This window comes from Halyomorpha halys, unplaced genomic scaffold (assembly GCF_000696795.3).
Source record: "Halyomorpha halys isolate HHAL.00 unplaced genomic scaffold, Hhal_1.1 Scaffold1035.1, whole genome shotgun sequence".
Taxonomy (NCBI): Eukaryota; Metazoa; Arthropoda; class Insecta; order Hemiptera; family Pentatomidae; genus Halyomorpha; species Halyomorpha halys.
The window spans coordinates 258,036-277,516 of record NW_027107491.1 but is presented as its reverse complement, the minus strand read 5'-3'; the positions used below and the strand labels follow the sequence as shown (position 1 = coordinate 277,516).

Sequence of the window (19,481 nt, the reverse complement as noted above, 5' to 3'; positions counted from 1 at the left end):
TCAAACAAACAAAAGTTATATATGAAATACATATAAAATATTTCCATGTTAAAATTCTATCTTTAACAATTTGAACAAAAAAGTTCTTAAAACCTGTTTATTTTTTAAGTATGAATATTTGGCAAGTTTCCAATAAACATTTTCTTAAAAAAATCCTTTCTATGCACATTATATAATGGATGACTTTTATTTTGTAAATTGGGAATAGGCCCTAGGAACCAACATCGTGACAGGACAACATTTACCAATCAGAGAATAGGATAAAAAAAAGTTGAACTTTTATAGTCATAAATATCATCCATGCTGATACCATATTTTTGATACCACAACTATCATTTATGATGCCATGATAAATATCATCCATGCTGATATGATACACTGATATATCCTCTGAAACCCACCAACTTTATCATGAAGTAATCTAATCAGTTTTTCGCAATCAATAGCGTTGTGATAATTTCGAATATCCGCAGCAAACCAGTGACCTACCTAATAATAGTAATAATAATAATATTTAAATATTAATTAGAAATGGATCCAATTTTTATCTATGACATTGGTTCTAATATCGCAGTAGATAAACCTACAAAACTAAAACGAAACATTTTAACGAAACTATGTCAATTACAGCTAATCTTCCAAAAAAGGTATAATTTAAAAATAATCTTGCCAGAACTATGGAATATAAAATAATAACATACACCCCCCTGTTTACTTTTTTACAACGCATAAACAAAAATATTTGTTAATTATTAATTCTTACATAATATAGGTTCGATTATCAATACATTATCAAATACCTCGATAGTGATAAGATAAAAGATTACCTTTTCCACTAATCGATGTTAGCCTCCGAAAAGGGCCCCCGTTTCCAGCCGTCCGCGGTGACACCCGTACTGGAAGGTACGTCCTTGACCCTCTTCCCCAGCAATGATTTCTCCAGCAAGCCAAAGAGGAGTGGGGCCCGTTATATCTCGTTTCGAACTGGAGAAAACTAAGCCCACCTCAGGCCACTTCCAAACGGAATTCTGGAGAGGATAGTTTCGGCTTCAGAACTCGAAGAACGAGCCAAACTGTGGTATATATCAAATAACGGACCAAATAAATTCAATGAATAGCAAATAGGGAATTATTTCAAAATAATAACAATAATCACAGCCGGACTCAGCTGATACCAAGCCCAGTGCGAACCTTTACTGTGAGGCCCCCATATTACCAACTGATTTTTAGGTCTTTTTTTAAATTTTATATGTATCAGAACTCATAGACTTTATGTAAATTCAGTTTTCAAATTTAGTTATTCTTTTTTATGAATGAGACTACATTCTAAAACTAACGCATTTGGATCCCGAACATGCTATTCCCGGGTAATATTCTACCTTGCGTCTCAATGCCAATAGTTATTTTATCCTCTCGCACATGAATCCTACATCCCCCAAAATCGTACTGATACTAAATATTCTGAAATATTTATCACTTCCTAGATTACCTCCTATCGAACCATTGTTAAATCCCTGGATGATCATTCACCCTATTAAAGTCCAGTGATGCTTTTCTCTCATTTAAACTTCGTAACTCAGCCCTCTCCTCCTTCATTGACTGAACTTTTTAAATTCAACTTAAGACAAAGGAAGACAACAATAGACCCATAGAAAAACTTACATGAGAACCAAAATAATTTATAACACTTCAACCAGTAAAATAATTATTACTCAGCAAACTAACTTGCCACAGCATATTCGTAATTTATAAAGGGAATAAAGCAAAACAAGATCGAAGTGGCAGGGGACTAGAAATCTTACTCACATTTTAATTTGAATTCCTCGGCTTATCTCTTAGACATTTACTGATATCTAAGAGATTAACAGCATGTGATAGCTGATCATGGAGAGTGAATGCCAATTTTTCTATTTGCTGCAAAATTGGAAACCTTCTGAGCTAGAAATTAGCTTAACAAACTATTAATATTATTTATAATGAGTAGTGACCCCGATATAATATTTTCGGCTCTACAGCCTTCTAGATCTTTGGCCGCCCGAACCAGCCTCCTCCACGCCTGCCTATCTTTGGCTACAGCTTTCCAGTTTACTGCATACAGCTCTTTCGTACCCATGTCTATTCTATCTATTCATGTGGCTTTTGGCCTACCACTTTGGCCAACAATACAAGGATTCATTGTTGTGGAGAGGCGCATGTCCCGCCCATCTTAACCTCCCTGCTTTTATATCATGAGATATTGACTGACCAGTACACGGTTAGTTCTTCTCCTCCTTGTGTAAAGGCTCTCATTCTAGATCGCTCCTGTAATTGTACGGTGGATTTTCTGTCCAAATATCTCGATTCTGCTTTATAGAGTACCTGTTAGAGTCCAGGTATCGCAGACGTATATCAGAGCTGGCGTTGTCATAGCATTCATTGTACACCCTTAGCTCCAGACTTTTAGAGATTATTCGGCATTTCACTATTCTTAAGAGAGAGAAGGCACTGTTGGCACAATGTTATACGCTGGTCTATCTCAGTCCGTTGATCATTTACTGCTTTATTTGAAGAACCGAGTATTCTGTCTACTTTTGGACACGAGTTCCCATCCTAGCAGACCACGACGTGAGGGTGGATTTGTCTTACATACACTTTTTTTTATCTTTATTCACTTGCAAGCCGATTTCCTCTGCTTCGCATCTTAGAGTATTTGCTTTTATTTCCATGCCATCTTTATTGCTTCCAAGGACCGCAACGAAAGGATTCTACGTTTGATTCCGACGTGCATCCCACCATTTTTGCGTGATGTTGTTATAATCACTTTTTCTAACTTTAGCAGTATTGGTGAGAGTCCATCACCTTGTCTAATACCTGTTCTGACTTCATAGGCTTCAGATACACTTATATAAGTCGCTACACTAATAACATTAAACTGACTAACAAACCAAAAAGCAGAAATAAAAAATCACATTTCGATTCACATTACCGAAAATCTTACAACTGCCGACAAATCATTACTAATCAAATCACCACTAAAAAAAGCTTCTGAAGTTTAAAGATTATAGTCAACCACTTCTTTCTAAACCCCAGACCTAATCAAGATCTGACAAAGAAAAGCCTAATTCAGCCAAAAACATTTAATCGATTTTTGACACATATGAGGTATTTGAAAAAATTAATTTGTTTATTTTATTTAAAAATAAGAGTTTTTGCCAGGAAAACAAATATATGGTTTGGGATTTTTCGTTGTGCTTTTAATAACAAATTACGTTTTTAATAATTAAAGAAATGAATAAGGTAAAACGAATCAATTAATGATTAACCGAAATAACAGTTGGGACCAGGTTAAATTAAAAGAATCGAACTTACCATCCACCTGTACGTACAACCTCAAATTGACTTTAATATTTCTAAAAAATTAAGGGAGAAAATTGAATATCAACGATGTCCATGGAATTTGTAAAAAAATATCAATTTACAGTTATAGGAGCTCTTATAGAAAAAGAAGCCAAATGAAAGTAACGAAGTCCACGTTCGCATCTCAACAGAAAAAAATTAAATAATTACAAAGTATTATTCAGAGTTACGTTTAATAAAATAAATTGAAATTTAAACTATTTTTTTTTTTTTTTGAGCGCAATAAAAATCAATCTATTCTTTGTACTTTCTATTTTTGTAGAACATTTTCGCATTAACTGCTTCATTATTAATATAATAAGTATTAGTAAAAACAACGAAAGGCTAATTCTAGAACAGAACATTGGAACTGAAAAAAAATTCCACTGGCTACTATTAAAGCTAAAGTTTTTTTTTTTTTTTTATAATCGACTTTATTTATTGATAGATATTATAATCTGCCACACCGTTGTGGGCAATAGGTAATAGAAATGAATTATAAAAATAAGAATGAAAAATAAATAAATAAATGAAAAAAAGTACATAAAAATAAATAAAATCTCTCTTCAAATATATACAAACAGAAGGATAAAGAAAATGAATATAATCAAATATGTGCATGAAAAAATAAATAAATAAAATAAAAGAATTATAAAAATAAAAGAATCTCTAGTCACATTTACACTCCTATAAACAATATTTACACAATCGACTTGAGAATCCCTGAGCCCACTCTATTCCCCACGTGTGAGGGGTAGAGCAGAGCTCATAAGATCCCAACGCATCCCTCTCACCGCATCACGGGTAATGAGCCAGTGGAGGCTGAGCAAGTGCGTTAAAGCCGCAAACAAAGCAAAAGTAGCTTTACAACATTTTCCGAACATTTTAAAAATATGCTCCAACCTTAATTAATGCTTACCCTTACAGATTGTGATATAACTTTTGTTGAAAATTAAAAGTAGATTCAACACGAGTTAGTTAATTATTGAAAATTGACCAACCAAAACCATCAAATTCATTTAAATCTAATTTTACTTGCTAATGAACACGTGGTTTTAATTTTCACACAAATAAGAAATAACCCTTTGCATTATGTTTAAAGAGGTAAAAAGAAAATGCATAATATTAATTATTAATCCATAATAATTAATATTCCAGAAAAGAATGAAGGATATTATTAAGCTTGATTTACTTTATTTGATTCATTTATGTAAATAAAACGTATTTTTTCATTATTTAATTCATATTTTATTACCTGTATTAATTCGATGACATCCTAATCTACGTATAACTGAGTCAATGCATAATATTAATTATTATTAAATAATAATAATCATCTCAGGAAATAAGGTAAGAAAAGATTCTAAATATAAAATCTTAGGACAGAATTAATCATTTATGTAAATATTTTGTCATAAAGTTCATATTAATTTAATACTAAATAAATATAAAAATATGGCCAAACTTTATTACATTGTTTTAGAAACAGAAAATACTGATTTTATTTTTAAACGAAAGTTTGATTTATTTAGCCTATTCCAATTTTAAACTATATACAAATATCAGAAATGTGTGTTTCAGAAAATTCATAAACGAATGTTACAGAAGATCTAGTACAATCGAATTACGCAAATCATAACAAAATTAATTAGATTCGCCATCAACTATCCTACTATGATAAAAAACAGATATTAGTTCACAAAAATATCTGTTTGGTATTACATTAATTCAAATAACAGTATACGTATATAAACATACATAAATGCACACCCAAAAATATGTGTGTATGTATATGTCCGTGCGCGTGTGTGTGTTCTTACAATTATTTCCAACGAAGATCCTTCGTTATAAAAATTAAATAAGCTACCACAGTATCAGTTGCGATTCCCATCGAATTTATAAGAATAAAACAAAGAATCAGGAATAATTAATAATGTCAAGTATAAATTGAGCTTAAAAAAAAGCTCGCTTATGCAGTTCACATTACAAGAAGCAAAAAAGTATGTGACCTAAGAATATTTCCCATGATTAATAATGTTAGATTCTAAATTTATAAATATCATTTTAAATTTAAAACTAGTAAGAATAAATTAAACATGTTATATAAACAATATAAGAGATTTTTTTCTTTTTTGTTTCAAGAGGATTTGTAAATGCATATAAAATCATAAATTATTAATTAAATGAAAATGAGATTTTCCTTCTATACAATCTCCCAATATAAATATATACTGAGAATTGGAAAAAATGACACTAACTAAGATACAAAAAATAAGCCATGTTCATTGCACAATATATAAAAAAATATGATAACTTAAATAATCAAGCTGTTTTCCCACACTAATAACAAAAATAAAGAGTGGGATCATAGACGCCCCAAATTATAAATAAATATAATAATACATAATAGGAATTAACATGTATGCTATTAAAATAAATATATATAGTGGTTGACAGTAAGTGAATATGAAAGTGGTGGTAAATTAAAATAGTCTTAGTATTAGTTATTAAAAAAAAAAGATTATGCAGTAATCATAATAACAAAAACTAGATCCTGTTCAACAATTTAAAAATGCTCGCAGTCCAAAATACCCATTTCCGAAATCAAAATACCATTTCACACTAAAAGGACAATGGATAATAATTAAAGTTAGAAGTAAACAAAAGAAAGTAAATAACCACTAATAAAGACATACCAACAAAAAAAAATCAAATAATTTTGAATATTATTTTATTTAAAGAACTGTATAAGATTTTTAAGTTACATAATATATAAATCAAAACAATAATTTTCGAAAAAATATATATGATCAACTGCAGTGTCTAGTAGCATTGTTAAATTTTCAATGGGGATCAACTTAAACAATAAGTTAAAACAAATATATTATTTAAAAATTAAAAAAAGTGTAAATGTAGAAGTATAAAAAGTTAAAAATAAATTTAATTATGAACAAGTGTAAAATACTATATTTTTCTAGTAATTGAATAATCATTCATGAACTATGTTAAAATTACAAAGGTCATACGCGCCTTTTTGGAGCCTTCTGAGTAGAATATTCTTTTAATTCTATTTAATATTTCCAAAATTGGTATTGGCCACAGATTAATATTGAAAGAGTATATTAAGTTCTCGTGTACATAAATCCTGAACATATAAACATGAGCGATACAATTAAAGAATGAACTCAATACACGACTGTTAAGTCTTTAAGGTTCTTATATTGTCACAAAAGAAGTATAATACAGTTATATGCAAATGAAGACACACTTACTCAATAGCTGGCAACGATACAGTAGAGTGATGACTTAAAACAGTAGCTAATAACTTCAGGCACTTAATCACATTAAAGGATTAACTCTGAATGCGAAGGTCTGAAACATTTCCCGAGACTCCTCACAGAAACGTAACATCCGCCCGACTGCCCGACCAGAGTGGTATCCGCATCGAACAGGAATGATCATCGACCTAGTATTAGACTTTGCTGCATACTGACTATCGATTTATGCATCTCCAACAATCGAAGTTACTATTTGATTCATATATACAATAACTGTTTGTAATCAATTGTCTAAGGGGAATATGTTTATTAAATAAATCATGATATATATTTTAACTCCAGAAATCATTGAGAAATAAACGGGTTTATGAATATGATTCTCATATTTTAGTGTCAACTTCAGTTTGATATTTTTCATAATTTACTTGCATTTGTAATAATCACAGACTTTATTTATTTATTTTTCATTTCTATTGGTTATTACAACACGATTTTTTGTACGATATTATAAAAAAACGTTGCGGCTGTTTAACAGACTGATCAAACAGGCAGCTTTTCTAACCTGCTTGCCAAGCACTGTTACCAAGGCGTGTGTTTAGTTCAGTTCTTGGCCTCGTTGTGTTTCTGTTTTCTGCTCTCGTTTTTCTCATTCAAGACAATGGAACAAGCAAAAGAACAACCTACAAAAGTTCCTATGGTTTACATTTGTGGAGGTAAAGGAATTATATTGCTTATTTTATGTGAACCGGTAAAACACACAACAGTAGGTTTTGACTGACCTTTTTAGGAGCTATGATTTGTTTATTATTATACAGTAATAACAGTTCCATTAATTTTTTCATATGAACTATGTTTTATTATTGACAGGACCGATTGTTATTTTTGTTATTTTAATTATTTAATTATATTATTATTTTTGTTAATTGTTATTTTTTTCATATTATACTCCATAGAAAAATGTTACATAATTAATTTATTGTTACTGGTATCCATTTCCCGTCATCTTCATTGCCCAATCCCTAAAAATCCTCAGCATTTTGTGTCCTAACTCATCATCTCATATCAAAAAATAAAAAGAATCTATTAAAATACTATATTTTATAATAAAAATATAATTGTCAACAGCTACTGGTTCTGCCAATACTGCTGAGTTAAATTTCAAGCATGTGTATTTTGTGTAGCATTAATGTAAATATTCAATATCATACTTAATTTTTTTAATTAATAAGATCAAAATAAGTCTCATTTCTTCATTAACTATAAAATGGAGGAAAATTATTTTCAGTCTAAAATTATTTTTATAAACTCGCTAAATTTAGGTGTTAGGGAGGTCCCTAAATCTGTAAAAGTTTTGTTATAATATATAAATGTTTTATTTTAAATTGTTTATATTTTAATCTTGTATGCTAATCTGTTTTATTTATTTGTTATATGCCAGAATGCCATCATGAAAATGAAATCAGACCAAGAGATCCTATCAGATGCCGAGAATGTGGTTATCGTATCATGTACAAGAAGAGAACCAAGAGATGTATGTTTTTCTAATTTAATCATATATCGTACTATAGCAATAATATGTCATAGCAGGTGTTAGTAATGTTTTATTGCCTTGTTCTGGCAATTAGTCATTAGTTGATGAAGCTATATAGTATCTATTTTAATTCACTCAGTAATCAGCCCACTGGAGGATTATACTTTGAGAAGAGTTGAAAGATTATTTATTTAAAAAAGTAAAACTGTATCTCTTTATAAAGCTATAGGTTGTTATTAGGAGTGACATTAATGATTGAGTAGCCAAAATAATCCTTTAAATTGGTCCCATTGTCTTAGTAATTTTGAGTATACCTTTACATCTTGATTGCACTGTTTTCTTCATAAAATGTTAGATGAAAGGATTAATTTTTTTTTAATGATCCTTAAATGTATTGTTAAAAATATCGAGTTGATCAGATGTATGTAGTGTTGCTTTTTTGTTGTCTCTTTATTGAGAAAATTACATTTCTAATGTAATCTTCCCTGACGAAATAAATTATTGAATACATATAGAAGTTATATGTATATCTGGTAGTTTTAATTCCTTCGATTGCCTTGTGACATTTGTGATATGCAGGGTCCAGGTGGTGTTGTGGTGGCTTATGCCAGTTGAATTTGCCAAACCCCTGTGTTGGTGACACCTCTCCTCTTCTTACCGTCTCTAATTTTAAAAAAATGCCCCTTACGCTTACTTTGGTTTCCCCTCTGCATAGTCTCTCTCAAAGATTAGTTATGCCCTTTTTATGTTCTAATTATAATGTAAATGTATAAATTTAAGTTCTTGTACTAGCTTTAAGATACTTACAAAAAATTTTTTACTCTTCAGAGTAATAACTTGTTCCATGATTTTTCCTTCCTAAGGATTGCTTTGTTAAAAAGCAAAAATTTGAAAGAGAAATTAGAATGTCAATACATCTTTCCACAGATTTGGTTTATATACAAAATCTGTAATTTGATTCCTTCTTGCTCTTACCTCTTGTTTTGCACACAAAACTGCATGTTTTAAAGTTAGCTCTGCTACCCGATTTATTTATAGATAAAAATAAATTACTTAGCTCTAATACTAGACTTCATAACTTGAAATGTAAATTAAGATAGTGCCAACCCTTAGACGAGTTGAATTCAGAGGGTTAAGAAACTCCAAATAGAAGTTTGCACGAATCTCATTCCCTGGTAAGAAAACACCTATATTTGTTTATACTCGACTTCCACACATAATTGGTTCCTGAAAGTATGTGCGAAGGTTGAATGTTCGAACATAGAGGGATGTAAAAGAAATATGCACCAAAAACTGTGTTTTAAAATATTTATCTATCAATGTGTATACTTAAAGTTTAAGAGGCATGTTAAGTGCTTTCAGGTGTTTCCTTTATAAACTTGTCTAGAGTTGGTTGAATACTACCCATTTTTTTTCTTGTAGATACTGTGATTTCTGTAACATGCTGTGTCTTTCTCAATTGCCCTACGTACTTGAGACATACATTCTCCCTTGAGAACTCATTCTTCAATAATAGTCAAAAATTTGTCAAGATACATGAAGGCTTCATTCATATTTTTAATTGTCAAAGTCTTGACATTATTATCAACTTCTTCACTTTCATTGTGTATTTCACTGTTACTCAATTAAGTATTCATTTGACAGTAGTGGTGAGTTAAATTGAATAAACCATTAACATCTTCTTTGTTGACATCCAAGTTTAGTTCATTCATCAAGGTAACTATTTCATCTGTGAGAGTTTCCAGTGTTTCTTCTCGATTTATATAATTGCTCATCATTTCTGGGCATAATTGTTGCTAAACAATATTGCATTTGTAATGTAATCAAATGTATCATACTTAATCCCTACTCCTCCCAATACTAACGGTTCAATCTGACTTTGACTTTTGTCAAAACCGGTACGTTTTCTGTCTCATTCATTTTCTCCGTTTATTCTTGATTTTATTCTTATCCAGCTTTTTCCATCTCTTCATTTGTACTTTCTTGTATATTTCTTCTTTTTATCTGTTATTATTTCTGTTTTCATTTATTGTTTATAACCTTTTATTTTTCTTATTTAATTTTTACATTTCATTGTACACCCTTTTAATTTTCCATTTACTTTTATACTTATGTTAAGTGTTTATATCTTTTTTAGCCCTGGCGAAGCCCTACAATGTGGGGCGAAACGTTGGCTCAATTTAAATAGTTATTACTATTTGAGTTTTATTTGACAACACCCGGACCATATTCCATTTAATAATAATTTATCCAAAAATCAGTTAATGTTGACCCATCTTGCCTATCAGTTGCCTTGATGGCCTTAGTCATTATTGTCCTCACATAATATCGTTTAAACATATCTATCGCTGTTTTGGTCCTTGGGCTGTATGAGGCAGGTAGTATTACGAGGAAGAAACAAAACATTGTTTTCTGGGTATACATAAATTAGCAAAACACACAACACGTTGATGCATGCCCTAATGCAAGATTGAAACTGTTATGTTCTCTTGATCCGAACAACATTGTAATCCTCTGTGATCGGATGTCCCTCTCAGGGGACATCCAATAGCAGAGGATTAAACAGTTGAATCTTTAAAAATGTGCAAAAGTAGAATGTTCAAAAGTCAAGGGCCGCCCGTGTTAATAAGTTATTGTATGTATCCCTTGTCTGAACAGTATAGTCTGGTCGACAGTATTAACTTTGTGAGTCACTTGATCCTTATAACTACCTCATTGGAAATTCAAAGTAAAATTGTCCCTTGAACCTTAACTTAACAAGTTTAGACTATTAACTAGCATTATCTTAACAGGATGTCCGAGTCCAGGTGCAGGTTTTATTTATGATGTTGATCTTACTATTACTCTTTGGATCTTTGAGGTTTTTGTAGAGCTTGGTATTTCTATCCTGTATGTCAATACAAATTTTTATCATAATTTTGAAAGAATGTGCCTGTCATAAACATAATAATGGTCCATGATGTACGTGTTCTTGTGTTCTTTCTAGTCTAATTTGTGTTGATCTTGTCAGCTAGGAAGCAGCTTACAGATGTAAACTTATTTCTAAACCTACAGAAATTTTGAATACCATGTTCATTTATCTTGACCTATTCGACTACCTTTCTCAAGAAGGCAGAAATAAATATTTTTGTATTAGATTATTGCATATTAAATATTCTATAATGAATTAGCTATTTGTACGGGGGGTTCCCCACAAACAAATAAATAAAGTATTAATTAATTATTATTATTAATTTAAAAAATAGATTATTGATTATTATTGGTATCCTTTGTATATTCTATATGTCTGAAAATGAACAGAACCTATGAATGTGGAGCATGGGAGACAACTGCCCTGTTGCACCTATTTTGTCAGATAAAGAGCTCATTTCTGTAAATAGTATTTGTAATAAATCAGTTAAATTGATATATTTAATTAGCAGTCAATAGAAATATAATAGAGCTTAAAATGATAAGCTCTATTAGCAGTCAAAACCAGTTAAAGATATTTCATCAATGCTAAGTTTAAAAATATTTTAAATTGCAGAAAACGTAGTTTCAGAATAATTTATTTATTGTATGTCAAATTTATATATTTTTTTAACCTCTAAACAAACTATGTGTTCATTAATATTTTCCTTTTTTTTTTTTAGTGGTTGTTTTTGATGCCAGATAGAGACAGAGCTTCGTAGAGATGTTGAAGACAGCCTTATGTTAATATCTGTATAAATTAACTTAATATTTGGGTTTTTTTATATATTTTTTTTAAGGTGAAACAATGTAAATAACTTTTTAAAAATTGTACATAATTTATTTTGTTATAGTTAATCTGTACATATATAATGTGAATCAGATTGTTTGAACATACATTTGTTATTTTTTTTTTTTTTTTCACTACAAAATATAATGTTTACATGTCATTTGGTTTCTGTTTATTTCTTCTTTATTTATTTATATATTTTTTTAAAGTTGGATACAAAAAATAAAATAAAAACAATATCATTGTAATCGTATTAAATCCTTTTTAGGCCTTAGAATAAACAAAAATTAAAACATTTTCTTCTTTAAGAAACAAATACATCTCTTAATTCATTGTTTATATTACTCTTTTGATACTAACTCAAATCAAAACTAAAATTAATGAACAATAATCAACAAATCAAATTGAGGGACTATTTCATTTTATTACCCAAAATTTCTTTTGTATACCTATGTAGTTTCTTAACATTTTACATAATTTAGACATATATAAAAATCACAATGAATTTCAAAATCAATTTATATATTTTTGTACACACCGATCACAAATTTGGGCCCTGTTTTTAAGCTACATGAAACATGTAAAATAAAGACCTTGTATACTAATATACTTATATAACATAAAACCATCGATTCATACAAATAAAATTGAATTAATGTAATATTTATAAAATAGACACTTTTATAAACTATTTGGCAATATGTATAATGGTTTCTTTCTATACAATAAACTATTTGTACTAAATTTTTTAAACTTCATAAAATAACTTAGTTATATTCTACATACAAATATGAGTCCCTCTTCCGTTATCAAATCAATTGACAACAGTTGGTCTCAGATGACATTAGGAAATGTATATCACAATATATAGGGAGATGGTCAGGGTTGCGGTCAAAGGAGAAATAAAAATAGTTTACAACTATTTATTTTCCAACGTTTCGCCCCACTTTGCAGGGCTTCATCAGGGCTGTCCAAATAAATAAGTTGAACCGCCGTTGTTTCAACTTATTTATTTGGACAGCCCTGATGAAGCCCTGCAAAGTGGGGCGAAACGTTGGAAAATAAATAGTTGTAAACTATTTTTATTTCTCCTTTGACCGCAACCCTGACCATCTCCCTATATATCAATTTTTACGGTCAACTATACATACATATATAGTATATCACAATAGTTTTGGCGTGATATGTAGTTACAAATATATAAATATAAGTAGAATATACCAAGCCATATACATATATTTATATTCCTTTTTTTTTTTTTCTTTTTTTTAAATTTATAGAATAACAAATCAAAACAATTTATTAAGGAAAATATATATTTATATATTTGATGAACTCTATTCACATAGGAGAAAAAAAGAGAAAAAAAAACCCTACCTACTTATAATAATATTTATAAAGAACAACACAAAACCACCATGAGTAGGTGTGTAAGCGTTAACAAATAAATTAAAGTGGAGAAATATGAGTTATTATTTCACCTAACACTGTCGTCTGTAGGATTGCACTTGTTGCCCTCGATAGGTTGGCACAGGTTTTGATTCGAAGGAGTTTGTGGGAGGTTGTCAGTCTTGTGCTGCGCATCGGGCTCGTCTTCAGAAGATGACTCTCCGCCAGGTTCCCATGAGCCCAACTTACTGGGGTCCTTCTCGTACAATTTTTGAGCAAGCAACTGAAAAAGGCAAAGGAAAATCATTTTATTAATACTATAAATAGTAGTTAAAACCTTATTTCATAATTACAAATGACATTTTAATTAATTATAATAATAAAGAGTTAATAGAAGAATTAACAGTTTTGAAGTTACTGTAATTCAAACTTGTATTCCCATAACCCGTCAAGATATAACTGGCTTTGTTTTAGCATAGTTCACTACTTTATAAAACAGATTTGAAGACAAGTATTAATCTTAAATTATTTTGAAGAAAGTATAATATTTGAGCAAAGGTTATATTGTATAGAATATACTTTAACAAATAAGAAAGCAAAATAATTTTAGTTAGCTCAAAAAATAATCTAATTATTAAGTTCATGACAATTTTAAATTTAAAAAGTGCCATAGAAAATATAGTTCATGAACTACCAAATAGATTATGTTTTTTAAAAATTAAATTAACGCATGGTCTTAGTTAAGGTTCTATCAGTAAGATAAGAACAAAGTTAAGCTTATCTTTTTGCAATAGGCCTAAATTGGAAACTCATTAGACTAGCAAAAAAGTTATAAATAAAAATAAGGTAATATATATTTACAGAGAGAGTTAAATTTATAAAAATATAATAGCTTTAGAAGAGTAAACTAAATTTATAAGAGATGGGTCTGATCCAGTGGATTTGGATTTTGATGGTGTTTAGTGAAGAAAATTATGTAAGTAGCTGGTGATATCATTATTGAACCTCTGAATTCACCAAAGCTGTATCTTTTATTTATCCTCATAAAATTGGAATGGAATTTATTATACATATCATCGACCCAGTTCAACTGTGTAATATCTCAAAAAAATAGTTATGTTGAGATATGCATGTAATCTTAGCAATAAGAGTAAGATCTAGACAGTTCAAAACTAAGTAAGTAACTAAAGATCTTACTTACCCTTATTGCTAAGATTATATGCATATCTCAAAATAGCTATTTTTGAGATGTTACACAGTTGAACCAGGACAGTGAAATTATATTGCCAACAATTAGAAACATTTCAGTTCCAATAACATATTTTGGTCTGGTTGTTACCATCCCTTCCCCTTATTTATTTTCAGTCCACAGTGACTAGATGCATAAGTCAACATCATTAGGAGATCAATTAATCAAGTTTGGACAGGTTGCCACACATTTAGACATGCTTTGTTTTTCAGTACTATCTAGGTTTTGTACGATAAGTGAATAAAAGTATACACTTTAGAACATTTTGTGTGTTATAAATGAATTGATGAATTACTAGTTTCATAATATCTCAATGATGAAAACATTATTTCTATGTGCACATCTTTTTCTTTAGCAATGGAAGAAGAGGAGAGATGTGAAGAGACTTAAGAAAGAGTGTTATAGCGTGATGTAGAAAAAACACCAGAACGTTTACATAAATATTTTGAGATGTTAAATATTGATAACACTGGAATTTGATCAAATTTAAACCGAGGAACACATTAAAGCTTGTAGCTCTCAAATAAAAACTAGTATAACTGGGTTTTATAAACAATAAGTACATAACTAAACAAACATAAAATATGCATTAATTATTAACATTTTCGCCTCTATAAATGAAAAACAGCACATCTCAACCACTCTTAGTTAAACTCTATAAATCAGACAACTGTCATTTCAAGCCTCCCTATTTGGAAAACTGGGTAAATTCAAAACCTCTTTAAGTGATTAAAAATCCTAGGTCCCTTAAGAGCCAAGTTATAAAGGTTACATTGTAGTAGTACCCTTAGTGGCTTATTCATCCCTTACTAGTATTGCTCTTGGCTAGGAACTTAATTCTAATTAGTTAAATGGAAATCTAGTCAAAATTTATGCCTTTAGAGTTTCCATAACAGAGAGAAAGAGAGGGGTTAAAAAAAGGATTCAGGCACAACAGAGCACACTTCTTTTCTTCCCTTCCTTTTTGTTAAATATTGCATCGAACCATTCAGCTTCTAATTTATATAATATCACAACTATAGACAGACATACCGATATTTCCAATACTAGAAATATTAATTCATTCAATACTTAGAAAACTAAATTTGATATTAAATTTTAAAGATATGGAAGAAAATGTTAGATATCAGATTTAGAGAGCAAAAAAATTACCTGGAGACTTTCCAATGAGTTTTCACAGTCTGTTGTGTCAATGTCATTCATATTCATCCCAGACCTTTCTAATTCAGCATAGGTACCAAATGGAAGTTTTCCTAAACACTCCAATTTCATAATATGCATCTTTGAACGGAGATGTTTTGCAAGATGCCCATGAATACGGAATGCAATTTTACAGTCGTCACACTTGAATGGCCGAGGGTTGCTCGTAGTTGCAGTTCCAAAAGTTGAGTTCATGTTCACCTACAATATGATATTTCCATATGATTTCTGAATATTAAATTATAATTTTATCTAAACCGTTAATCAAAAATTTTTAAAAATAAAAAAGCGAAGTGAATTCTGTGATAAAATACAAAAATAAACAAAACACTAAGAGAAAGCAAAGCAATTGAAAGTATGTTCTATTGTGTAATGTATGCATGTCTCTGAGGTCAAAGGTGTTCATAATATTTCTAAGTTTATACCTAATTTAAGTTTATTACATTCTCTGTTTCAGAAATTGTGATCTAGAGTAGTAATAAATTTTAACAAGAAAACACCAAGGAAGGAATTGTAATAATGAAATTTAACTAAATTCAATTACAACTATTACAGCCAGCTGATCCAAAATAGTTGACTAGGCTTACAATAAAGTTTCAATCATCAATATATTAATTTAGCTGATTATTCAAAGCAGTTTTTGTAGTGAACAAAAATAAATTAATAATTTTTAAAAATCTTTTCCTAAATGTCAAGTTATTGAATATCTTGACATGTTTTATTTGAAGCAAAACTAGGGTATTCTGAAGACAAAGAAAGGTTGGCTGCAGTAGACATAATTGTATTCTAACACATATTATTACATCTAAACATTTTGCTATGATAAACTATAATTTGAATTTTAATAATTAATCTCAAAAAATGAAACAGAGAAAAACCTTTTTTAAAACATTTTATAAATATCTTAATTTTTCAAATGGTAATGTTGAATATTTTCAGAAATTAAGTTTCTGGAATAATATATATATACATACTTCCAACTTTCATTTAAAAAATCTATTTAGATATTTTTAACTCGTCATTCAATTTTCAAGTCACCTTTTTATATGATTACAAGAATCTATATTAAATATATAATAAATTCAACTAACATAACTTTAAAACATTATGCAATCTGAAAATTGAAGTTCTACCACATACACTTAACTACTCTCCAACTATTTTTAAAAGTGCTTGATGCATTTTTAAAAAATAATATATTACAAATGAAAATGAGGTACCATTTTCATTTCTTGAGCTTATTGATTCAAAGCCAAAAAGTTTCCTCTAACAAGGAATAAAATCCCGTGTTTGGCATTGAGAAAAATGTATTAAGTGATAGAAATTATTATAAATAAAAACAATACCATTATTTTTTATTTCAAGTTTATTTTTTGTTTTTTTATCAAATAAATATTTGATGAAAATTAGAAGGATATATATACATTAACTTAATTACTGAAACAAAACTTTTAAATAGTTTTATTATCATAACCAGAAATTCCTTGAATATTACTGTACCTCACACAGGGAGCTAGTAACAATCTAAAAATATTTTATGTCTAGGAGTATGACAAAGATAGTTCTAATCAAATTAAGTTTCAAGAGAACGATGTTTAAAAGCATCGTAATCTATTTTAAATTCAAAAGTTTTTAGTGCTAGGTAATAACGTTTGTGATGGGTAACAACGAAATAGTTATAAATCGTGATAGTGCAGCCTATTGAAGCCTCAGATTCAACAAAAAAAATAAATAAAAACTGTGATCAGTTCTAAAGATCATTTAGTGTAAAAAGCGCAATATAAAAAATGCAGAAATGTTTTGCAACATAATTCAATGTGGTTACTATAGCATTTATTTAATTGTTTTTTATTTTTATTTGTGGAGCTTGCTTACATGAAAATCGTGCTTATTACTGGTCTATTAAACTACTTCTTAAAAAAATTCAATCCGAAGTTGGAAAATCTCACCTTCGGTTTTCCAAAATCAAAGTGACTCCCAAGCCGAAATTTTTGGATAAAAATCACAATGCTGATTTCCTCAATTCTCATCCTACAAAATGAAATCATCATGAAAAATTACTCGTTAACAAACTTGCAGACGCGATAAGTACCAGTGCAGGGAGCCATGTAATGACACATCAGCATATTTATAATAGACAAACAACTAACTACACACATAAAATGTTTTGTGTAATCAAAAGGAAATTTTCAATCGGCAAGAGTTTATTTTGAAAATTTTATTTCACACAATTAATTTACCAAGTGCTCAAGAAGTTATTATTTTTTGTAAGGACCTTACCTATGACACTGACAAAGAAAATCTATAATAATAAATTTAAAAAAAAAATTTAGATTTTACAGAGACTAATCATTGTTTCACTTTCCAAATTTCTGCTGAAAGAAAATGAGTTCTAGGAATTTTAAAAGAAATTATATGGATATAATTTTAAAACATCAATAATGTTATAAATAGTATCACCAGAATTGTTTTCAATAAAGATGTTATATCAGCAAAAATCTAATTATGACATTAAATAAAAAATAAAGAAGAAAATAATTAATTAAAGAAGACCTAAGATTAAAAATTAAACTAAACTTAAACCAACCTTATTTAGATGAGATAGAGATCTCTGATGCTTTTGTAAATGACCTTTGGTTCTGAAAGAAACAGCACATGATTCACATCTAAACGGGCGTTCGAAGAAATGAATATTGACATGTAGCCTCAGCTGAGATGGCTTATTGAATACTTTGTTGCATACACCACACATACTGCGCCCATCCTCGGTGGAACTAATGAATGAAACTGATGGCCCTGAAGATGGCGGCATGAATTCAGCTTTGCCCTTCGGCTTAGGAGATGGTGGTTTTCCTGACATTGACAGTGCTAGCACACCAAGCGCTGATTCCTGTGCGCTTGACATATCTCCTGAACATCCATCATCTGAGCATACTTGTCTCTGTTTGATTCTGGAATCATGTGCTGCCCTTTCAGTGAGGTAGGTATGGAGGAGAGTGGGATTATCAGTAGGTTCTGTAAATCCCCCAACGAGGGGTGCTTTCTCCGATGTTGAGCAGATGGTCTTTAAAAGGAGAGCCTGGCCTCCCACAGAGGTAATGACAGGAGTCTTGGAACCTGCTGGAAAATAATGAGAATGTTTTAAAAATAAATATAGAATTCATACAAAATAAACTAGTATAGTAATATAGTTGATTATGATGGCATATAGCTATTAAATAATCAATGACTTAGTTTAATGATAATTAATATTACTTTTCTCTCAACTTTGTTTATTTTTCTCAAATGTTTTGGCCCTCAGGCCATTATCAAGGAGACATCTTCAATATTCATTTTATTTACAAACAATTCACTCAACACATAACACTATATTTCTACTAACATATCTTACAAATGATTAGTCCAAGTTTACTGTAATAATTTTTTTATGTTGGACAAATCAATTGTAAGGCATTTTAGTAGAAATATATCTGTATTTTTATCTAAGTTATCTGCTATCAAACAAAAAATTAATACATAATATTTTTATAAAATAATAAATTATTCATCATTATTTCATACAAATTTATCATTGGAGAATTAATTTAAATGGATAAGCTGGTTTAAATGTGACAAACATAAAAATAGAACGTTTTTAAATTATTAACAATTAATTAATGTCAATATTGTTTTGCTAACCTAACTTGCTAATTCTTATAAGCTTATTTTCGATTATTAGGT

General features: G+C 29.5%; 3 protein-coding genes across 19 annotated transcripts in view; 1 reads left to right on the top strand and 2 right to left on the bottom strand.

The window, feature by feature from the left end:
* LOC106687979 (sphingomyelin phosphodiesterase) overlaps window positions 1–6,836 on the bottom strand; it is a 117,790-nt gene extending 110,954 nt beyond the window's left edge. For 3 of the 4 annotated variants that reach the window (XM_067045850.1, XM_014432214.3, XM_014432215.3), the window contains exon 1: window positions 6,648–6,835. The gene's annotated coding sequence lies outside the window, so the exon portion shown is untranslated. Of the gene's footprint in view, window positions 1–6,647 lie in introns of all 4 variants that reach the window. The other variant, XM_067045853.1, reaches the window with a different exon arrangement.
* A 370-nt stretch (window positions 6,837–7,206) lies between these two features.
* Rpb12 (DNA-directed RNA polymerases I, II, and III subunit Rpb12) lies at window positions 7,207–12,083 on the top strand. The gene is made up of 3 exons (XM_014432205.2): window positions 7,207–7,366; window positions 8,092–8,184; window positions 11,817–12,083. Exons 1-3 carry the CDS (start codon window positions 7,312–7,314, stop codon window positions 11,837–11,839), a joined length of 171 nt encoding a protein of 56 aa, XP_014287691.1. The 5' UTR covers window positions 7,207–7,311; the 3' UTR covers window positions 11,840–12,083.
* An 856-nt stretch (window positions 12,084–12,939) lies between these two features.
* Window positions 12,940–19,481, bottom strand: part of shn (schnurri) — a 206,277-nt gene continuing 199,735 nt past the window's right edge. For 12 of the 14 annotated variants that reach the window (XM_014432194.2, XM_014432198.2, XM_014432199.2 and 9 more), the window contains 3 exons: window positions 18,349–18,881; window positions 15,714–15,962; window positions 12,941–13,595 (listed from right to left, as the gene is read on the bottom strand). In XM_014432194.2, coding sequence (XP_014287680.1) covers window positions 13,401–13,595; window positions 15,714–15,962; window positions 18,349–18,881 — 977 coding nt within the window. In that variant the 3' untranslated portion in view covers window positions 12,941–13,400. Of the gene's footprint in view, window positions 13,596–15,713; window positions 15,963–17,710; window positions 17,793–18,348; window positions 18,882–19,481 lie in introns of those variants that run through there. The other 2 variants (XM_014432195.2, XR_001344255.2) reach the window with 2 other exon arrangements.

What these genes read in the sequence shown, in the direction of transcription:
- Rpb12 (XM_014432205.2), top strand. Translation starts at nt 7,312, where the DNA reads ATGGAACAAGCAAAAGAACAACCTACAAAAGTTCCTATGGTTTACATT. An exon ending in TATGGTTTACATTTGTGGAG is followed by an intron (nt 7,367 to 8,091) that starts GTAAAGGAATTA and finishes GTTATATGCCAG; the next exon opens with AATGCCATCATGAAAATGAA. An exon ending in CAAGAAGAGAACCAAGAGAT is followed by an intron (nt 8,185 to 11,816) that starts GTATGTTTTTCT and finishes TTTTTTTTTTAG; the next exon opens with TGGTTGTTTTTGATGCCAGA.